General features: G+C 38.9%; 2 protein-coding genes across 5 annotated transcripts in view; both read right to left on the reverse strand.

Moving 5' to 3' along the window:
* The window catches only part of BRD8 (bromodomain containing 8), an 85,519-nt gene that overhangs the window by 38,256 nt on the left and 26,248 nt on the right, over window positions 1-21,015 (reverse strand). The gene's annotated exons all lie outside the window — the stretch shown is intronic.
* On the reverse strand, window positions 161-19,122 carry CDC23 (cell division cycle 23). The gene is made up of 16 exons (XM_069104291.1): window positions 18,910-19,122; window positions 18,744-18,816; window positions 10,617-10,754; window positions 8,448-8,490; window positions 8,066-8,171; window positions 7,344-7,476; window positions 5,627-5,804; window positions 5,447-5,544; window positions 5,186-5,267; window positions 3,214-3,367; window positions 2,979-3,098; window positions 2,631-2,706; window positions 2,179-2,240; window positions 1,440-1,518; window positions 1,241-1,360; window positions 161-1,102 (listed from the first exon to the last, which is right to left on the reverse strand). Exons 1-16 carry the CDS (start codon window positions 19,062-19,064, stop codon window positions 932-934), a joined length of 1,788 nt encoding a protein of 595 aa, XP_068960392.1. The 5' UTR covers window positions 19,065-19,122; the 3' UTR covers window positions 161-931.

The raw sequence follows: 21,015 nt of genomic DNA on the forward strand, positions 1-21,015 counted from the left end.
AAAGTAGTCATGTTGCTTCTATGCATGAGCAAACAAATACTTTTAAGTGGCTTTTTGGGTCATAAGGTTTCTTCAATGGGGATGGTAGTTTACTGAGATACTTGTTAACAGGGATGGTTCCATCCCCCTAACCTAATTTTGGAAAAATAAATGAAGGAAATTGGGTTAAAAAAATATTTTTATTAAAACAGACTGGCTCTTCAGATAAGAGTCTTCTGCTCAGGCTCTCCCTCTCCTCCATGACAAGTTAGAGAGCCACTTGTGAGTTACAACGTTCTAGACAGGAACATAATGAATACTGTTCGTTGAGTAAGACAGCTTGATCTTTCTTCCCCACACCTCAGAGCTGAAACCAAGGGCCTGTCCAGGCTTCATTCCCCTCTCTACAGAGCATCAAGAAGTTTGCTCTTTGCTTTCCTAGCCCAAAAGCGGTTTCAGCAAGCTATTAGCGATCTTGCTTCTGAGTTATTTAGTTGCAGCAACTTGGCTCAGTCTAATAGCATCCCACAGGTGCTGAAAGCAGAGCTCTTAGTAGGAGAGCTGCCTGCCTTTCTCAGCTTCAGAAGGACAATCCCACCAAGCAGCAAAGAAAGAAGGCTCTGACAGCATCACCTGCTAAAGTGCCATTAAAGGGGTTCTTAAAAAGATTTTGGTTGGGAAAGGACTAAAAACAGCAGCTAGTCTCAGTCAGGAGGGAGATAAAAGTGCTTCCTAAAGAGTCCAGCTGCTCTAACTGTAGCAAATAGATAATGTCTTCTTCAGACAGGATTCAATCTGCCTGCAGCTGGAGCACTGACCCTCTATAATCCTCAAGCAGTGGTCTCCAAATGCAGAAACTGAAAGAGATGAGGCCCTTGAAGAACAGATCCAGTTTCTGTCTACGAGTCAGGACTTAATAAGGGACTGACAATCCAGCGTAGAAAGTAAAAGTCTATGGTGTGACTGAAGAGAGGTTGAGTGGAGAAACCCTGCGTGTAGGAGTGTTGTTAGCAGAAAGTGATGCAGGTAGAAAAAAGGGAGCAGCTATCTCGGTGGTAGAAGCCTCTCCTTGATTTCGAAGCTGTAAGATCTGTCTAAGTAGGGCTTTACCTTCCTCTCGAGTCTGAAACAAATAATGTATCCCAAGTTACAAAAAAGTTAGGCCAATTCTTCTTAAAGATATCCTTCAGCTTGACAACCCCCTCCCTTGAAAGATATTTTATGTTTAAATGAGAAATCTTGACTGAATATTGACACTCACATCATTGAATGAACAACATTTCTGTGCACAGGCTGAGGCTTCATCCCAGAGTTTGCATTTAAAGTAGTACTGAGCCAGATATCGGAAAGCAGTGCTCACTTCCAAGTGTTCCACTATTTCCTAAAAAGGAAAAAAACAGAAATCACTGAAGTGACAGTGACAGATGCACTGACTTAACTCCCTTGCCTTTGATACATACCCCACACGAATAGATATCCTGGATGTATTTGATGTAGCACTGAGCTGCTTGTTCTGATTCAGTCAACTGTTCATGGAGTCTGAAAGAAATGGATTGTAAGCATAAAAAGACCTCTGAACCAAGGCAACATACAATCAATACACACCTAGAGTCTAAAATAAACTGGACTACATGAAAGTAAAAAATAGAAACAATCCATGATATTAGTAGTGACCTCTATATTTAATAGTCACCACCATTAGAAGTATCATTACTTTGCTAACAATAAAATATGGGAAGAGCTGAGAGGGTTAGTTCTGGAGGAAATTAAACAACTCATTTTTCAGGAACCCAGGAAGAAGCTAGAAGGGATGAGATCAGCTTTAAAAAAAAAAACCACCTATCAACTGGTCACAACTTATGTGGGTTTCTAAGTTGCCCTGGCCACAGCCAAAAACAAATGAGCCAGTATAGGACGAAAGAGCTCTCCTCTTTGCCTTACGGAGTATGTGATTAATTTCCTCCTTCCACCATACCAATGCACTACCTGTGAATTTCCTTTAGTTCATTCTTAGAACTTCACCTAATTGAGAACTTCTTCATGATTACACTGACATACCCTAATTCACCTAAGGGAAAATCATATTTCTTTACTTCTCACAATCCCTACATCTTCAGTTCCCTTTTAGGATCATTCCCAGACACTCCCAGAGTGTATGGGGCTGAAACACTTAAGAATGTTTGGTCTTTTTTTACTCACTTTGCTAGTTTCACAAGAGCCATTTTCTCCACATCTCCCACAGCGTAAGCTCTCCAGTAACACTGCCAAAGGGACAAAGTGGTTACTGGAGCCACCCCACACCTACCAACAAGCAGACAATTACCTTGAGGCTCAGGCTTCAGCAAACCCTGCAGGAGCTCAAGCTGGTGCTCAGAGTGCAGAAGAACACTTGCTGGTGCCAACAAAGCTCAGGTGGCAGGTACCTGGCCACAGACAGCCTTCCACAGATTGTGGCTTCTGGCCCTGCCTTGCCCAATAGACACCATACAGGGAATTGCACACGAGCAGACAAAGTATAGGGCCCAGCACACACCCTGCTTGAGATTGGCGTATGCATCAGATTAACACCAAATGTAATCAGAAACAGACAGACCAACCTTCTTTAAATTGCAAAAATGTCATGCAATGCCCCATTACCCAACCCCAGGCACCTTTTTGGCTTCCACAAGCTGATTGAGTTTCTCATAACATTCTCCTAGGGCCACCAGCATACGGGAATCATTGGGTCTACAAGATAAGGGAGACCGCTGTCAGCAGCTATTTGTGACTTCTGTCCAACCACTGCCACCATCCCAAAGTAATGTATGGACTATCCCACTGCTCTTCAATGTCCTATACTAAACTTATTAATGGAGTTCCCCCAAAGGAAAAATTTTAAATGACTCCAAAACGTTTCAAAGATTTTACCTAAGTCAAATTATTCATTGTGATTCCTTGAGTGGACACTGATTAGCCCTGATTAGCATCAAGCTGCCCCGCACCAAAGTGGTTAGACTTACCGCAGCTGGTGGGCCCGTCGGTAGTAATAAAGGCAGTAAAATGGCATCTTAAGAATTTCATAGGTTTGTCCAAGGCCATACCAAGCTCTGTAGTCTCTCTTGTTTACCTCAATAGCATGTCTGAGGAATGGAAATGTATTGTTAGGTATGTGAGTGTAGGTTGGAACAATACTGACACCCACAAAATACTTGTTTTCCTAATGCAACCTGGTCTCACCCCAGCACACAAACACACCTGTAAGCTTGGATAGCCGCAGACGTATTCTTCATTTCCATGTATTCATGTCCCATGAGGGTCCAGGCCCCAAGATATCGGGGATTTAATTTTAGGGCTCTCTGGAAATAAAGTGCTGCTTTCTCATGTTGAGAACGTAAGCTGTAATAATTACCTGAGAAGAACAAAAAAATAAGAAAAAACTATACAGTCACAAAAGAAATCCCTGGGATAGAAAGAATCTAGTTGGAGACAAAACCAGTATGTCGTCTATTTCATCTGGCTTGGGGCAAGTTTCCTAAAATTAAGTATCTGCAAAGCTGCTCTTCCTATGTTACACAGTTAAAATTAACAAACAATTTCATGCAAAACTAGAAGAGTTGTGATAGCAAGACATAGAGTCTGGTATGCTATGAAAAATACATCTTGAGACAGTATTTAAAGATGGAGGGACTTTAGTGATGAGACAGGAAAGGCAGAGGACTAGTGACAGAGCCCCAAATGTGCAGTCAGGGGAGAAGATGGAGAACCAGATAGTGGCAGCAGAGGAGTGGAAAGCAGGAGACACAACTGAAGTCAGGTACATCAGGGAATCTGGATGGATCAGTAATATTGGTTAGTGGGAAAGGTGGGAAAAAAAGCTAAGGCTGCTGCAAAGAAGCCAATTTAGGCCATTGCCTTGGGAACAGATGCCAGCAAGGAAAAGAGTGCTATTCAAAGTGGGGTCAGGCAAATAATGTCAGTTTCTCTCTCTCCAAGTCTCTCTTCATTTCTTTTCTCTTCAGAATCTCAGTCCCTTTTTTCTCCTCTCTCCCTATCACACTCTTTCCTTTATCTAGTTATATTAGAAAAATAAAATATTTTTCTTATGTTATATTTATTGAAAGTTTTGTTCTGCCCATGCTGAATTGTTTAAATGGTTAAGTTGAAGACCATACTTGTTTTTTGGCCATTACCCATGATTTCATTGGTACAGGGAATTCCTTGTGAGAAAACATCTTCAATCAGTGTAGATCAGCAGTGGTTGCCCTAAGGAATTGCCTGGGGCACTAAGAAGTTAGTAAGTGACTTTCAGTAGGTTACACAACTGGTAGTTAGAGATGGGACTTGAACCCTGAAGCCAGTTCTCTCAAATTCACCATGTACCTTTTTTTTTTTTAAAGCAATCGGGGTTAAGTAACTTGCTCAAGGTTACACTGCCAGTTATTTCTGGGTGTGGTGCTGAGTATCTGAGCCTGAATTTGATCCAGGTCATCCTGACACTGGAGCTGGTGCTCTTACTTGCTGAGCCACCTGGCAGCCCCTAAGCAATTGGGGTTAAGTAACTTGCTCAAGGTTACACGGCCAGGTGTTTCTGGTGCTAAGTGTCTGAGCCCAGGATTCGATCTCCAGGTCATCCTGACAGTGGGGCTGGTGCTCTTACTCGCTGTGCTACCTGGCCGCCCCGAACATGCACCTTTTTGAATGTTTTAAATATTTCTCTCTTAAGAAAAAAATAATTTAGCTGTAAGCTTCAAAATTAATTTTTCCAAAGAGTCAGAAAAAGGAACAACAATATCTCAGGTCCATTCTCTTGTCTTGAAATCAGCAATCTGACCATTCCTCTTGGGATTCTGGTCAAAAGTTGTCCCCCACCCCCATTTTATTTTATAAGTCCTACCCTCATTACTAGAACTACTCTATTTTGTGACATCTCTTCAGTCTATTTTTACTGTCCCAATGCTAAAAGATTCAGAAATAAATTTAATACTTTTAAGAATGATTTCAAGGGAAAAGGAGGTTTTCTTACCATCATGAAATCTAGACTTTGGACAGTTACCACTTTAAAAGGAACACCCATTCATATGAAAGTTAGGCAGAAAAAAAAGAGATCAACCTGAACCATCCTGTGCACTAACTTTCTGCTTTGTTAACATCTCTACCTCAAGAACCGACTTCTTTAACACTTTTCCCCACCCACTCCCAGCACTCCAATTAGAAAAATGATTCTTACCTATTACACAGCAGGTCTCTACCCGATATTTGTCAATTTCACATAGATTATGAGCCAGATAGCTCAGTTCAGGTTTCATGCTCTGAAGGAAGAGAAAAAATAAATTAGATCATGGAAAAAGGAATCCCTTTCAGAACTTCATGCAAAAAAAAAGTTAACTGGAGGAAAAATTGTTAATCCACCTGGATGATACCCATACCCAATAGATTGTTGAATCAATATAATTTAATAATGTCAAGGCAAAAAGGAAAAACAGCTCACCCTAACATAGAGCAAATTGGAGAATGTGTCCATGTTTTCAATCCTGTAGGGATCTTGCTTCCTTAATTCATTGAAAATAGAGAGGGCTTTGTCAATATCTGCACAATAAAGAGAGTTCTGTAAGTATTAAAGATACTTCTTTGGTGACTTGATGGCATTTTGATACCCTGACTCACTTACCTCTGATATTGTGATAAGCAACCGCAATTTGGGAAATGATGTACGTGCTCTTAGAAAAGCCCACATCAATGAGAGACTGATACTTCTGTAGGGCCTCCTCTATCAGCTGCAACTCTGTATATATATGAGCCAAAAAAAATTCCTTCATCCAGGTGTCTGGCAAGGACAGGAACTTCAGCTGGCAGCAATTAAGATCCAAAGAAAGGATATATTTACAAATTGGCTAATTTATGTCCCCAATTCCCTCCCCAAACATCAACCAACCAACCAGCAACTAAGTATCTACTGTAGGCTCAACTCTGTATTAAGCAAAACAAAAGAAAAGATCCCTGACTTCAATATTTTTAAACTCTTAATTTAAGAAACAAAATCAAAACACAGAGAATAATAATGATCAACACAAGACAGCATAATTAAGTGTTATAGTGTAACATTTAAACTAGAAATTTTATAGTAAGGAATTCAGAGAAAAGCAAGTTAGGGAAGGTTTCAAGGAGGTAGAACTGGAGAAGGGCTTTGAAGAATGGCTAGCACAAAGATAAGAGAAGAGAGAAGAAAAGGTTATCACAATTGAAAAAACAGATTGGAGGAAATGAATCTAGAGTATGAAGAGGGAAGTAAGGAAATGAAGCTGAACGGACTGGAGGGTTCATGCATGGAAGAGGGAGAAATAAGTCTCTCTCTGTGTATATATTATATGTATATGTAAACACATATGTATATGGTATATATACACATACATATATACATATATGTATATACACACACATATAGTGTGGGGGGAGAGAGATATTATAAGGAGCTTCACAAGCTATGCAGAAGTATTTAGAATTTTCCTTAAAAAGGGAAAAAAAGGAGAAAGAAAAGACAAAATATGATGGTACAACTGCCAGAGAAGGGCAAGTTGGAAGGTGAAGCTTATTTGGAAGGAAAGAAGAAGAGTCTAGTTTTGGAAATGTTGAATTTGAGGTAATCACAAACTATCTACATGGAAATGCTCAGCAGACAGAGCCATGTGACAATCTTGGGTGAGAGGACAGAAGAAAAGATGCATTTGGAAGTTATCAGGCAACATCTTCATTGGGGGAGAGGGGAAGGAGAGATCAGAGGAGGAAAGAAGACAAGACAACTCTTGGCTCTTTAAATATGCCAAAAAGGAGACATTTTTTGTTAGTCTTCTTTAATGGGTATTAATAATACCTGAAAAAAAGAAACAAACTCTGAAGATGATCCAGCCCAAAAGTGTTAAAGACATCAACATCAAAGAAACGGTCAAATTTTCACAGAACTTACAAAAGAAATCCTGAAGAAACAACAAAATTTATTCAATTCAATTCTTAGGTCAGAAAAAATATTCCTAAATTACAGAGGTAGCAATGGAACTGCTAGATTATGTTGAAAGCTAGACAATGTTATTGGAAAGTAACAAAGTTTAGATACAGTAAAACTCCATGTGAAGGAAAATTTTCCAATCAAATTTTGACATTAACCATGAAACAAGAGTGGCCACAAAGGACCAATCACTAACTAGCCAGTGATCTTTAAGATCAAATTTCAAAGTTAGCAAAACAACTCAAAAAAATATATAAGAGCCAGCTACATTAGTCAGAAAAATTCCCTTTAACAACTGAAAAGGTTGGTTGAATATTTCAATTAACTAGGTCATGGGATGGAAACAGCACATGAAAGATTTTTCTTAGCTCCTTCCTCAACTTACCATCTCTTTGTCTGTGATCAGGTTACACAGCTCCAGCCAGGCTCCCCAGTGTAAAGGTAAAATGTGAGTGGCTTCCACAAACACATCAATGGCCTCTTTTACCAAGTCCAGCTTCCGAAGCACCACCCCATACCTACAAGGAGAGAAAACCATCAGGGAACACGAAGCAGAAATCAAGACTTTATATTGACAATTATCACTCAAGTGAGAGAGTGCAGGACCTAGCGTTAGGAAGATGCTAGTTCAAATCCAGCCTCTGCCATGTGCCAGCTGTGACTCTGGCCAAGGCACTTCACCTTATCTGCATCAGTTTCCTCATGTGTAAAATGGAGATAATAGTAGCACCTACTTCCTAGAGTGGTTGTAAGGATAAAAAGTGAGATATTTGTAAAGTACTTTGCGAATCTCAGAGTACCACATAAACGCTAGTGATTATCATGCAGCTCTTTTTATGTTTTACAAAGAGCTTTACTCACAAAAAAGCCACATGGTCACCAGCGCAAGTATAATTGGTTTCATTAGAAAGATGTAGGAACTGAGGCTCCTAGAAATTAAATAACTTGCTAAATATCACATGGCCAATAAGAGAAAGAGCAAGGACTCAACTCCAAGTTTTCAGATTTCTGGCCCAATGTTCTTTCTGCTGTGCTCTGGTGTCTTGCTACAGTGTGCCTCTTCAACTCAAGAAAAAACAAAAACCGCCAATGATCACCCAGACTTACAGATAAAGGCCAAATCCATCAAGCTCTCGTGCCTGGTGCTTTTTGCTGAGTTCAACTCTTAGCTCTCTAAGGGCTTCATTCTTCACCTGCCCTTTTTCCAAGGGGCCTATGAACAAAATAAAATCTCTGAGGATCAAACTAGTTTTGCTTTATCTCTTAGGTTTAACTACTCCCAGTGGCATGAAGTGAAGAATTCATACTTGCTTAGTACTTCTAAGAAACAATGGCTACAAGGAGCCAGTCAACTTTAAAGTTATCTTAATTTGGTTGAAAAGAGAGGCCTTTGGCCATTCAACTCTTACAATGCCCAACAATCATACCTAACAAACACATACCAGTTTGCTAGTAATTTTTTTCTAAAAGGTAAGACAAAACTTCATACCCAAACTGTCAACTGTTTCATCATCCTTCTTCTTTTCTCCAGACTGTAAAGCAAAATCAAAAAGTAGGACTTTCATTGTTCATTTTAAAACCTGTTCATAACAATAAGAAAATAGTCTATATTTTTAAACTTTTCCTAAGAGCCTTAGTCCACACAAAACAGCATCTACAACTGGTCAATACACATCTCACTTCATCACTCTCTAAAGTTTTGATGATGTTATTTGCCCTCCAAAGAGTACATCTTCCGTATTTCAGCAAATGTTGCTTCTTTTTATATAGCTGCTTGTCTAAATACTTTTAGTGTCTTGAAGTCAGTTTGGATAAGAGCATCTAGAAAGAAAACTGTAAAGTCTAACAGTGAAGCATAATTTTTGAAATTAGTTTTTAAATAATACTCAAAGCTCACAATTTTGGTGAGTTGGCAAAAAGGTCCTCTTTCATGGCACCCATCTTTATTGATATACATCAGGCAGTTGAGGGCACATTGTATCACAAGAAAAACATTAAACTGATCACTGAAAGGGTCCATTATAACTCCAGAAGTTCAACAAACAAGGGCAAAATGCCCGCCACCAATTTTAACAAAATGTACCAACTGAGATTTTAGATCAAAATAGGCCAGGCTACCTATAATATAGTATACGGCAGCAACTCTTGAGCATTAAGCATCTTTAATAACTTGAAATATATGACACAGACGCTGTATCCCAAAAGAAATATTTCTAAGTTTCTTTCACGATTCTAATGAAATATTTAGGAAGTGATTTCAATAAGTAGCCCTTTGCTACACCTATTAATAATCACAATTTAAGAGTGACACCTAGTTTCGTAGACTCTCCCATAAAGACTATAGTTATTGTTATTATATCTTTAAGAGCCAAATGGGATGTTGAGGAAAGGGCAGTTTGAAGTTACAGTTGTATTATAACTGTCATTCTATGAGGTGTTTCTCCATATGGAGTAAAGAACAGTTTGGTTTCAATTTTGATCTATGAGAAGCTCTGGAGAAGAAATACAAAAATAAAGAGAAACTTCTTTCTTGTTAGAGCTGTCTTAACTGTTAATTTATGAAAAAAAAAAAACACTGTAAAAAAAGTTTTGTGGAGAGTCTGTGAGGAACTCAAGAGTTTATAGTACATTCTGCAGAAACTGTTACCTATGATGGCTGAAAACAAAAAAGAACTAAAGTAACTTTTTCCTAAGAGACTGAATTTAATTTATCTTGAGAAGAAATATGAAGAGAATTCTTGAGAGACATTAATTAGTATCCTGAGTCAACCAATGGGAAAATTGTTTCCAGAGGCGAAAACAAATCATTTGCCATCAAACTCAGAGAAAATTACTCTGGCTGTGCTCTCTCACAAGTAAAATATTGTAAATAATTGTCTGTTTTATTAGAGGTTTTACCATTAGTAAATTATACATTCCCTAACTTTAACATTTATTCAATCCTAAGAAATTAAGGGATGTAGTATAGAGAGTTATACATAACTACTATTGGGAAAGGAGATTCCTCTAGTTATTGAATAAATAATATTTAATGAACTGGGATAGGGACTTGAGTTAACTCATAAATTAATGAGAAATTTGTTGCAATTTTATTAGCAAGAAAATATCCAAACATATCTCTGGGTTACTTTAAAGTTCAAGATGATAAAATTAAATATGGGAATGAATCATTAGCAGGATGAGTTGACCTATAACTGAGTATAACTAACCCCAGATCCTGCTACATAAGCAAAGGAAAATACTTTTCTTTTTGGTGCCCCATAAGAAAGCTACATTAAGGTCTTGAAGCTATATCTGCTCCTACAGGTGCTACAGCCATAGCTACTAAAGAACCAGAAAAGTTCTTGCTACCAAACTCCTTGGCACTGTCAAATGATTCAGTATCAGAAACTGATATAATTTTTGTGGCAGAAATGTCATTAAAGAAGAGGTATTCATATCTGTTTTATTGCTGCACCCTAAGGATCATGGTACTCTTCCATCTGACTGGCATCTCAAATCTTTCCTATGTATTATTCCTATGTTCCTATCAATTAGAACATGAGTTCCTTAAGAGTATGGACTATCTTGCTTTTCTGTTCATATCCCCAGCACTTAAAGCTTTGCATATAGTAAGCATTTAATAAATGCTTCATTCATATCTGGAAACAGTTCTCACCAGGTATCTGGAATACATATACAGGAAATAGGCTTTCTGGCTCTTACAGCCACGAAGGAAATGAGCTGCTCGATCATATTCTTTTACATCAAAATAGGCCTTAGCCAGAGTATAAGCATCCAAATCTTGCGCATCCTCCTAGAAAAGAAAATTTGGATTTTTTTTTTCCTGAGTGGGAAAAGAAAAAGGAGGGAGAAGAAAAGTACAGGTAGTAGGGAACAAGCAATGAGATTCTAGGAAATACATTCACGAATTTCAAAACTGAAGAAATATCTATTTTCCTTCTTGCTGACTTCTATTTCCTACTACCAACACTCATCATGAATCTTCCACCTACCACTTCTTTATTCATGTTGAAAGTTTACAATAAGAGAGCAATAAAATTCCTGAAAAGTCTCCTTTATATTTTAATGTCATAGTCATCATTTAAGCTGACATAAATCCAGAAATATGCACCTAGAAAGGACTGAAAACTGGAATACAGGCAATATCTTATTGAATTCCCAGATCTTTGCTCTGCTGCTGACTGATATGAAGATCTTAGAAAACTATTTAATTATCCTTAGTTGTTTAATAAAGAAGGAAGAAAGAGTTCACAGTTAAATTGTATTAATTCAGGAAGAACAATATGATGGAAGGTTAAAATGTAAAGCTGTATTTATCCAATCACAAACACATAGGTATTTGGCAATATCCCAACGACTGAAATTATTAATTTTCATCTACCTTTTAATAAACAGCTAAGGCAGGAGTTAATTACTAAAGGAAGCACTTATTAATTTATGATGAAATTAATGCACAAAGAAAGATTTACTTTCAAAATGTCAATCAAGTTTCAAATAAAAACACTTCTAACTTTATCCAATACTATATAACCCAATTCCCTAAACTTGCCTCTCATAAAAATGTAGGGAAAGAATAATTATGAAAAATGAAAGGCAACCAGAGGATTCAAAGGACTACTAACAGGAACCCATAATATTAGATTACAGTTTACCTGTTTTAAAAATTCTTAAAAAAAAATGTATACTTTTAAAAAATGAATATAAGAATCTATATTACTTCATGAAGGATATTATGTATTTATGAGGATTTTATATAATGTCTTCCATAATATTTGAAATTAAAGTCCCATATAAATGTAAAATAACTGCTAATTATTTTATTTACACTCTTTTTTAAAGTTTAATTCATTTTAACCTAAATACAAAAAGTAAAAAAAACTTCCATGTATATACAACATGAAAAGATTTAATATGAAACCATAAATTTCCATTTCACAGTTTACTTTTTTTGAAAAACTGTAATAAATGCTACACATTATTTTCAAAGTTATCCTGCTTTTCTGTGGATTTTCTTTTGTTCTTTGCTGTACATTTTTTTATCCTTCCCTCCCCACCCCTTGCTGGGGAAAATAACCATTAGACACAAACGTGTATATATGTAAAAATTCATACAATACATACTTCTATTTATCAATTCTTTCTCTGGAGGTAAATAGCATTTTCCTTCATAGGTGCTCTGTGGTTGACCCGAGTATTTACAATACTAAAAATAACCTAGCCATTCACAGTTGTTCTTCAAATAATACTGCTGTTGCTCTATACAGTATTCCCTTGGTTTTGCTCATTTTACTCTTCATTATTTCATGGAAGTTTTCCCATGTTTCCCTAAAATCAATCAGCTCATCATTTCTTTTGCACAGTAGTTTTCCAGCACAAATCACAAATCACAACTTGTTTGGCCATTCCCCAACTGATGGGCATCCCCTCAATTTCCAGTTCTTTGCCACCACAAAGCATGGCTATAAATATTTTAGAACATGTAAGTTCTTTTCCTTTTTCCCTGATCACCTTGGGAAACAAACCTAGTAGTGGTACAAAGGGTATACAGTTTTATAACTCTTGGAGCAAAATTCCAAATCATTCTCCAAAATGGGTGGATCAGTTCACACTTCCACTAATAGTGTATTATATTTACACTATTTCAAGATAGTTTTCAAATACAGGGATACTGCTGAAAGCCCAGAACACAAACATGATATTTCCATTTTTCATTAAAGAGACTGAGGTATATAAGCTGAAAGTACATGTTCATAAAGAAAATTCCTCAGAGGTACAGTAGAAGGGGAAAAATTTGTGCCACCCAATTCAGCCATATAAACTTCAAGGTTTTGTCCACTAAAAGTGTTGAGGTATATATAATTTCTGCTCTTCCTTCACTCTTCTCATGATTCTTTGTTTCTTCCCTCCCATATCAATTATTTATTTTTAATGTAAGGGCACTGGTTGATGCTAATAAATGGTAAAACAAAACAAAAAATTTGTTTAAAAGTTATAAAGTTAATAGATATAGTAACTGTATGTAGTCAATATTGAACAAGTGTGCTAAAATTCTGAGGATTATTACAAGTAAAACAAGAAAGGTGGTATTCCCTTCTGATAAAAATGAATAAAATAAAGTCTGATAGAGAATAAATGATAAAAATGAATAAAATAAAGTCTGATAGAGAATAAATTAAGTTTAAAAATTATAACTTTCAATGAATTCCATTATAGAAATAAAAAAAAGGTTATTAAATGGTATATGGGAAGATCTGAGCAAAGGCACAGTTAGAAGAAAAGGAGATAGAATGCTGTGTTTCAGAAACAGTAAGGAGGTCAGTTTGTCTGGAATATAAAGTGCATGAAGGGAGATGATGCTTAACAAGCCTGGAAAGACAGGTTGCACCAAGACTGTGAAGGGTGTAAATGCCAAACAGAAGAGTTTGTATCTGATCCCAAAGTCACTAAGGAGCCATTGGGAAGGCATTGAATAACTGACCAAAAATACACGGAAAAAAAGTTCAGAAGTTGACAGACACAATGAAGAAGATTTTGTTTCTACCTTAAAAAAACTAATATATTCTCCAAAAAAATGACCGGAAGTTTATGGTTTCATATACAATCTATCTTTCATATTTGGATATGCTGACTGACAATTAAATATATATATTTTTTTAAACCAAACTTCCCGTGAAAGGATTTTCTTTGTCTTCATTCGTAACAATGCATCCGAAAAAGCTAAGCAAAACTCTTAAGAGCTAGAGAAATAATGATAAAGCTTTAAAACTCACTCTGGTTTAAGTTCACAAGATCAAAGAAGTAGTGGTTGTCAGTCTTAAGAAGAAATTAAGGAAACACTCCATCAAATGGTTCAGAGGACTGGACTTAAGAGTATAGGCTACTTGGCCCAGACCCAGGTGAGACAGTTGTGTCACCATGGGCAAGTCACTCCAAGGGTTTCAGTTTCCTTCTCTATAATATGAGAATATAGGGGGTGGCTAGGTGGTGCAGTGAGTAGAGCACTGGCCCTGGAGTCAGGAGGACCTAGGTTCGGATCAGGCCTCAGACACTTGACACATACACAAAAAAAAAACTAGCCGTGTGACCTTGGGCAAGTCACTTAACCCCAATTGCCCTACCCTCCAAAAAGCCAAAAAAAAAAAAAAAAAAAAAGGAATATGAGACTATAAATTTTTTTATATTTAAATAGTCAAAAGGAATATTTATAAACCTTAAATCACCACATAAGTTATTTTAATCATAAGAAGTTTTCAAAAAACAAATATAGAGTCATCATGGAAACTACAGATAAAACACGCTGTTTCAAAGAACACACTAGATTAATAACCTCATGAAAGATTGAAGCTTTATAAGTACAGTAATAAATCTAATGCTAGCTCAATACCTAACAAATATTAGCTAATCAATATCACTTGCTACAACTTGGTGGTCAGGTGACCAAAAAGTAGGGGGAAAGCACTTAAAATTAAGACCTTATTTTCACTCTTATTTTAGGAAAGAAGAATCAATTTATAAATCCATTATGTACAGAAAATATCTGATTTCTCCAATTCTGGCTTTAGGACAGATTCCAGAACCTAAACTGCCTTAATTTTAAGGTTTGGATATTCTCTTTTCAGGTTTCTACATAGATTAACTAGAATTAAATATAAGATACCTAGTTCAACAAACCTCAGCCTTTCAAATTTCTAATCCAAATTCATAATTGGAGCCTAAACCAAATCATCTGTTTCCATTTCATTAGAAGGTAATTAAGCACATCTCCCTTTTCAGGGTGCTATGGGGACCAATTAATCAACAAATATTTATTAGAGAGAGAGAGAGGCAGAGAGTGTACACAAAGAACTATGTTACACAGGAAATATTTAAAATTTAGATTAGTTATGATTCCTTACCTCAAAAAACATATAATCTAGTGAGGGGCCTTAGAATCCAATAGTGATAACTATACACGCTTATTAAAAAACAAAAGTTTGCATCATCATTCTTTAATACACTAGTATGATAACTGAGTTGAGAGGTGCTAATTAACATTTCCAACTGAATGTTTCCTTGACATTTAAACTCAACATGTCTTACCTATTTCTATGAAAGGCATCGTCAACCTTGCTCTAGGTATCCAGGTTGACAGTAACATCAAGAGTTTCTTCTCCACTTTTCACTGCCCCGCCTCCCGCCTCCTTCCTTCTTCCTCGCCCTGATCCCGCCCAATTAGCTACTCCCGAAGTCTTAGTGACTCCGCCTCCACACCATCTTCCCATTCATCCTCTTCTTTCTGTCCACATAGCCGCCACTCCAATGAAGACCCTCACTCATCACCTCTGATCCGGACTGCAGCTATAGTTTCTTAATTGGTCTCCCTGAATCAAGTCTCTTCCTTCTCCAGTCCACCCTCCACACATAAAAGCACAAGAATATGTTATGCCGCTTCTCAAAAAGCTCCTTATTACCCCTGGGATCAAATACAAACTCTTCTGTTCAGCATTTAAACTCCAATCTTGTTGCAATCTTTCAAGTTGATTAAGTTTCACTCCTCTTTCATGCATTTTATGTTTCAAACCGGCTTCCTTGCTGCTGCTGACACACAATGTTCCATTTCTTGTCCTACTATACCTGTGCCTCTGCACAACCTACACAGCTCTCCTGCTATACCTCTGCCTCTCAGAATCCCTTGCTTTCTTCAAAATTAAGCTAACTTGCCATATTAGGACTTTCTTGATCATTGGGCAGCTATAGCCTCCCAAAGAAAGTTACCATGTGATAACTTTGCATACATTTTGCTTTTACATATGTCTCCCAATAGAATGCAACTTCCTTCTGTCTTTGAATCCCTAGCACCAAGCACAGCTCCTCCTGACAGGTAGTAAGCACTTGACTGATTTATTAATTGGTGGGAGTGGAAGAAATCAGAAAAGACTTTGGGAAGAATTAGGATTAGATTTAGGGCAGAAAGGGGCCTTAAAAATCATCTAGTCCAAAGTCTCATTTTAAAGATGAGAGCACTGAAGCACAGGGAAGTTAAATAACTTGCCTAAGATCACACACAGCTCTTTAAGTATCAGAGACAGAATCTGTACTACTATTCCAAATCTACCATTCTCTCCACTATGCTGACTCCTAGAGAATATTTGGTTGAGGTTTAAATGATGCACAAGAATTCGACAGGCAAATAAAGAGAGAGGAAACATTCCAGACACAGGGTACATTGACAGCAAAGGCATAGAAACATGCTCAAGAGCCATGAGTAGTACAATGGCACCAAATTATGGGGGTCTTGATCGCCAGAAAACGAGTTTGAACTTTACTTGGAGGAATCGCTGAATATTTTTGAGCAGAATAGTGAAATGACAGATATATGTTTAAGAAGAAGGACTATTCTGTAAGGACACAGAACAGGAATAAAGATAAATTACTAGGAAGAAAAGGATTTCATCTTTCCCATGACGAACTAATATGGTATAATGAAAACACCCGATTAGGAATCAAGATACCTGGGATCCAATCAAAATATAACACTTATTGTGAAACCAACCATCAGCAAGTTGTTTAATCTCCCTGGCCTAAATTTCTTTATCTGTTAAAATCAGAATAAATAATTCCTGCCCTGCCTTCTCTCAAAGTTGAATGTGGGTATCAGAGTAGGAAGAAGTTTTAAAAATCAAATCCTCTGGTTTTATGGAAAAGGAATGTGAAGTGAACGGAGACATGCTTAACAAAATGCAAACGGTGTGACAAAATACCTTTACTCCTCAACCCACATTATTATGAGAAAAAGCACTTTATAAGTTGGAAGCAACTGTCTTATAGTAGCAAGAGCACTTGCCATGAAGTTGGTTAATGGAACCTGGAGAAGGAAAAATGTAGTTAGCTGTTTTCAAGCTACTCTCCCAATCTAGGGTTTGCTTAATCACCAACTACTTAACAGGAAACTATGTCCAACCTCTGCCTCCAACCCCACCTTCCTCAATTTTACCCCACCTCTCACTCCAATCCTGCCCACTCCTAATATGACCTCTGGAATTCACCTTTTATAGTAAACAAATTTCCTTTCTTTGGGGGCCTCTTCCCCTCATACTTTATCTTCTTGCTCTCACTGAAACCTGGTTTCCTCTAAAGAATACTACATCCCTTGCCAGCACTGGTTGGACCTTAATTCACACAATTCACGCTGTTGCCTAATAGAGCTGGAATCCTTGTTCCCCACTGCCACTGACTTGTGGGTATCATTTGGAAAACTCTCCCTTCAAGTTCACTCAAATGCAATTTTTCCACCTTAGTCAAATCATGCTAGTTGTTGGCTACCAAGCCCTTTCTCAAGGAAATCAGCACCTGGCTCACTGTCTTCCTCTCCTTCCTAACTTTCTCATACTAAGAGACTTCAACATTTTTGCTGATAATTCTTCAAACATTCTAACTTCCCAGTCCATTAATCTCAAGTCCCATGACCTGCTCTTCCAATCCTCCAAGCACTCTTCCCATTCTCCAAGTATGTCTATCTTCCAAATCTCACTACTACCCACAAGTATTCCACTTCCTTGACCCAAATCTTTGACATTCCTTTAACCATAATGTACTATCATTCCATTCTCTTCCTATGCCTCCTCTCTGAAACCTTTTCTTCAAGAAGTGATACTTGGCAGCAGTCACCTAGCAAAACACCCCACAGCTATAGGGCCTTTGCACTGTCATCCCCCTTACCCAGGATACATTTCTCATAGAATCCAACTCTTCAAGATGTAGTTCAGGCACCTTCTTCTACATGAAGCCTCTCATGATTCCCCCAAACTACTAATGCTATTCCAATCTTGTATTTATTTTAGTACATACACATGTATACACACACACAGCAGGAAGTTTTTTTTTCCCTATTTGTACCCACATCATGTAGTAGTATACATGCCACATTTGTTGTTGTTGAGTTGTGTCTGGACTCTTCATGACCCCATGAACCAGTTTGTCCATGGGGTCTTCTTGGCAAAAGATACTGCAGTGGTTTGCCATTTCCTTCTCCAGTTTTATGCAGGTGGAGGTTGACTGACTTGCTCATGGTCACAAAGCTAGTGTCTGAGGTCATATTTGAATTCTGTCCTTTCTGGCTCCACGGCCAGTGCTCTATCCACTGTGCCACCGAATAAGCACTGTCAAATGAAAGAGGGATTTGATTTGCTCTGCTGGATCACAAAGGGAAGAACAAGAATAGAAACATTCTAGTTCGGAATATATATTACAGACAGGCAAAACTTCTAAAAACTGTAAGCGTCCCAGAGTAGAATGTGCTGCTCATGAGATAATGGGAACGGCTCCTCTCACCAATCAAAATCTCTAAATGGAAGACTAGATAAGCAAGTGTCAAATACAAGAAGATGGAAACGTAATCCTGGTCCCTAGACTGAATGACCTATGAGTCCTTTTCCATTCTGAATTTGGGCTCTACCACTTACTAGCTGGATGACTTTGGACAAGTCACTTCACTTCTTAGGGTCTCAGTTTCATCCACAAAATAAAGGGGCAGAGCTAAAGGCCCTTTCCACCTGTACACCCTATGCTGCTAACTCAAGTTTGCTCCTTTGGGCCTCGGGTTTCTCGTTTGTAAAACGAGGACAGTAATACCTGGACTGCCTTTTTTTTTTTTCTTAACAAGAACGTCGTGAGAAGCCAATGAAACATGGTATGTAAAGAGCTTTGTAAATGTTTTGTAAATTCCCGGGCCAGAAGATGAGGAAGGTGTCCTCATTCAGGCACCTGTAACGGAAGTGGGGGGTGGGGATGGAAAAGTTATTACCTCAGTGATGGGCGGAGGCGGCGGCAGCTCGGACAGGGGCAAAGGGGCCAGGGAGAAGGCCAATTCCGAAGCCCTGAAACAGAGAAAGGCCGAGCCTGTGAGGAAGAGGGGCATCTGAAGCAGAGGGCCCAGGCCCGGCTTCCCACTCCAGACCCTGGAGCCTTACCATTTCCCACTGTGCTGCAAACCTCGCTCCCGGCTCAGCCCTGCGATCCGGAGGAGCTGCTTCTTGATTTCCCGCAGATCTGAGAAGTCGCTGCAAGTCCCCGTAGCCACCACAGAAGGCATAGATGCCGCAGCAACGGAGACCAGAGCAGCCATCTTCCTGGCTCCGTCCCCCTACCCTGGCCAATCACGCGAGGTAATACTTGCTGGTGATCACCTAGCAAGGAACCCCATGGCTATAGGGCACCTCCCGTGGCAGAAAAACCAATCAGAACTACGGCTTTTCATCTGGTCCGGAATAGGCTCGGTAGGCGCAGAAGCTGAGACCTCTGATTAGCTGGTTGTCGTTGAGGCGGGAAAGTCAGAACTAAAAAGTCAAAAGAGCCCTGACACCTGGACGGGGGGGGGGGGGGGGGGAAGAAAGAGAACAGCCCGCCCTCCCAAATCAGAGAGGTGCTAGAGTTGAACCGGGACGATGATTGGATACTGGACAAGGCTGGTGGGCGGAGCTTGTGTAGCGCTGGGTGGGCCCCAGGAGGCTTGGTTTGTTCCTATGGCGATGAGAGGCGTGGTCAGAATTAGGGGCGGGGCTATAATTCTGCCAATTTCACCGGGTACGGGGTGTGGCTCGGAGTTTCTAACCTTCCTGAGTCTGCAGGGCAAAGTACTCGGTTCTGTGTTTATGTCAGAGGGCATTTGTAACCTGTTCTCCAGAGAGGATGATCACCACTCAATTCAATCAAAATAAATTAAGTGCCTACTGGGGGCCATCTGCAATGGTCCTGATCTGTATCTCGCCCCTGGACCCAAAGGGCTCGGGAGAAGAAAGAGAGTGGTGACTTTGCATAGCCTTCTCTCCCTTCAATTCATTTACAAGTCGTAGCTTCACTTTCCTTACTTCTTGGTCTTCTTCCAGAACAAAGGACCAACGGAAAGTGCTTACTACTTAAGTTCAGTAAATAGAGACATTGAACAAAATCCAGCCCTTGAGGAATTTACATTTGAAAGAGGGCTGCAAGAGCACAGGCTCCAGTGATCGAATCCCGGGCTTAGATATTTAGCTCCACACCCAGAAGTAACTGGTCGTGTAACCTTGAGCAAGTTACTTAACCCCAATTGCTTTAAAAAAAGAAAGAAAGAGGGCTGGGAGGAGGGAGGGAGGTGACCTGATATGTACACAGATTGATAATAGCGAAGTCATTTCAAGGTAGAGAGCCGAAAAAAGGTGTGGGAGGGAACTAGGAGAAACCTCTAGTAAAAAGTTGACAACTGAGCAGTGTTTTGAAGGAAGCTGGGGATTATTTTGCCGACTTGAGGAAAGAGGAGAAATTTTCTGTAAGGGGATTAATTAGCTAACAAGACAGTTTGGGTGGTGAAGAAATTGGGAATTAAGTCATTTGAGAATCATTTCAAGGAACTAAAGATGTTTATCCAGAGAAGGAAAAAGTGGGCGTAAAAATGATCACATTTTTCAAGTATTTGTCCCAAGGAAGTCCCAAGGAAGAAAGGTGAAAGCGGTTTTGTTTGGCCCCTTAGGGGAGAAGCAGTGGACTGAAGTTGCAGGGACAAACTTAAAATCCTTAATAAGGGAAAACGTCCGTCAAATTAGAGCTTGTTGTTTGTTCTGTTCTGGAAGAAGACCACGACATCAAGGGAGGTGATGCCACGACTTGTAAGTGAACTGGATTTAAGTGAGGGAGGGCTGTGCAAAGTCACCAGCCTCACTTTTTCCTCTGGAGCCATCTAGGTTCAGTGGCAAGATATAGATCAGGACAATGAGAGATGGCCCAGGATGCAGTGGGAGACCTTGGCCTTTTTAAGCTAAGGTCTTTAAGAGATTTCAGTTTGAGACAATGCCCAATCAGTGATTAAGGTTAGGTAAGAAATGAGGCTGAGAATGACTTCTTTACCAGTCTGGGAGAGGAGAACGACCCTCAAGGTTTGGGTTTAAGGCTTCTTTAAGAAAAAAAGATTTCAGGGATAAAAATTTATATTCCCTAGTACTCTATATGGACAGAGAGAAGGGAGAAAGGAAGAAAGGAAGGAAGGAGAGAGAGCAGGAGGAAGGAAGGAAGGAAGGAAGGAAGGAAGGAAGGAAGGAAGGAAG

The sequence above is a fragment of the Petaurus breviceps genome, unplaced genomic scaffold, assembly GCF_028583685.1.
Source record: "Petaurus breviceps papuanus isolate PSGF00001 unplaced genomic scaffold, PetGlider_PUasm1.0 685, whole genome shotgun sequence".
NCBI classification, from domain to species: domain Eukaryota; kingdom Metazoa; phylum Chordata; class Mammalia; order Diprotodontia; family Petauridae; genus Petaurus; species Petaurus breviceps.

Coding starts and splice junctions, on each gene's coding strand:
- CDC23 (XM_069104291.1), bottom strand. CDS start 19,064: ATGGCTGCTCTGGTCTCCGTTGCTGCGGCATCTATGCCTTCTGTGGTG. Junction 10,755..18,743: donor CGCCTCCGCCCATCACTGAG/GTAATAACTTTT, acceptor TTTCTTTTCTAG/GAGGATGCGCAAGATTTGGA. Junction 8,491..10,616: donor ATATGTATTCCAGATACCTG/GTGAGAACTGTT, acceptor TTTGCTTTACAG/TCTGGAGAAAAGAAGAAGGA.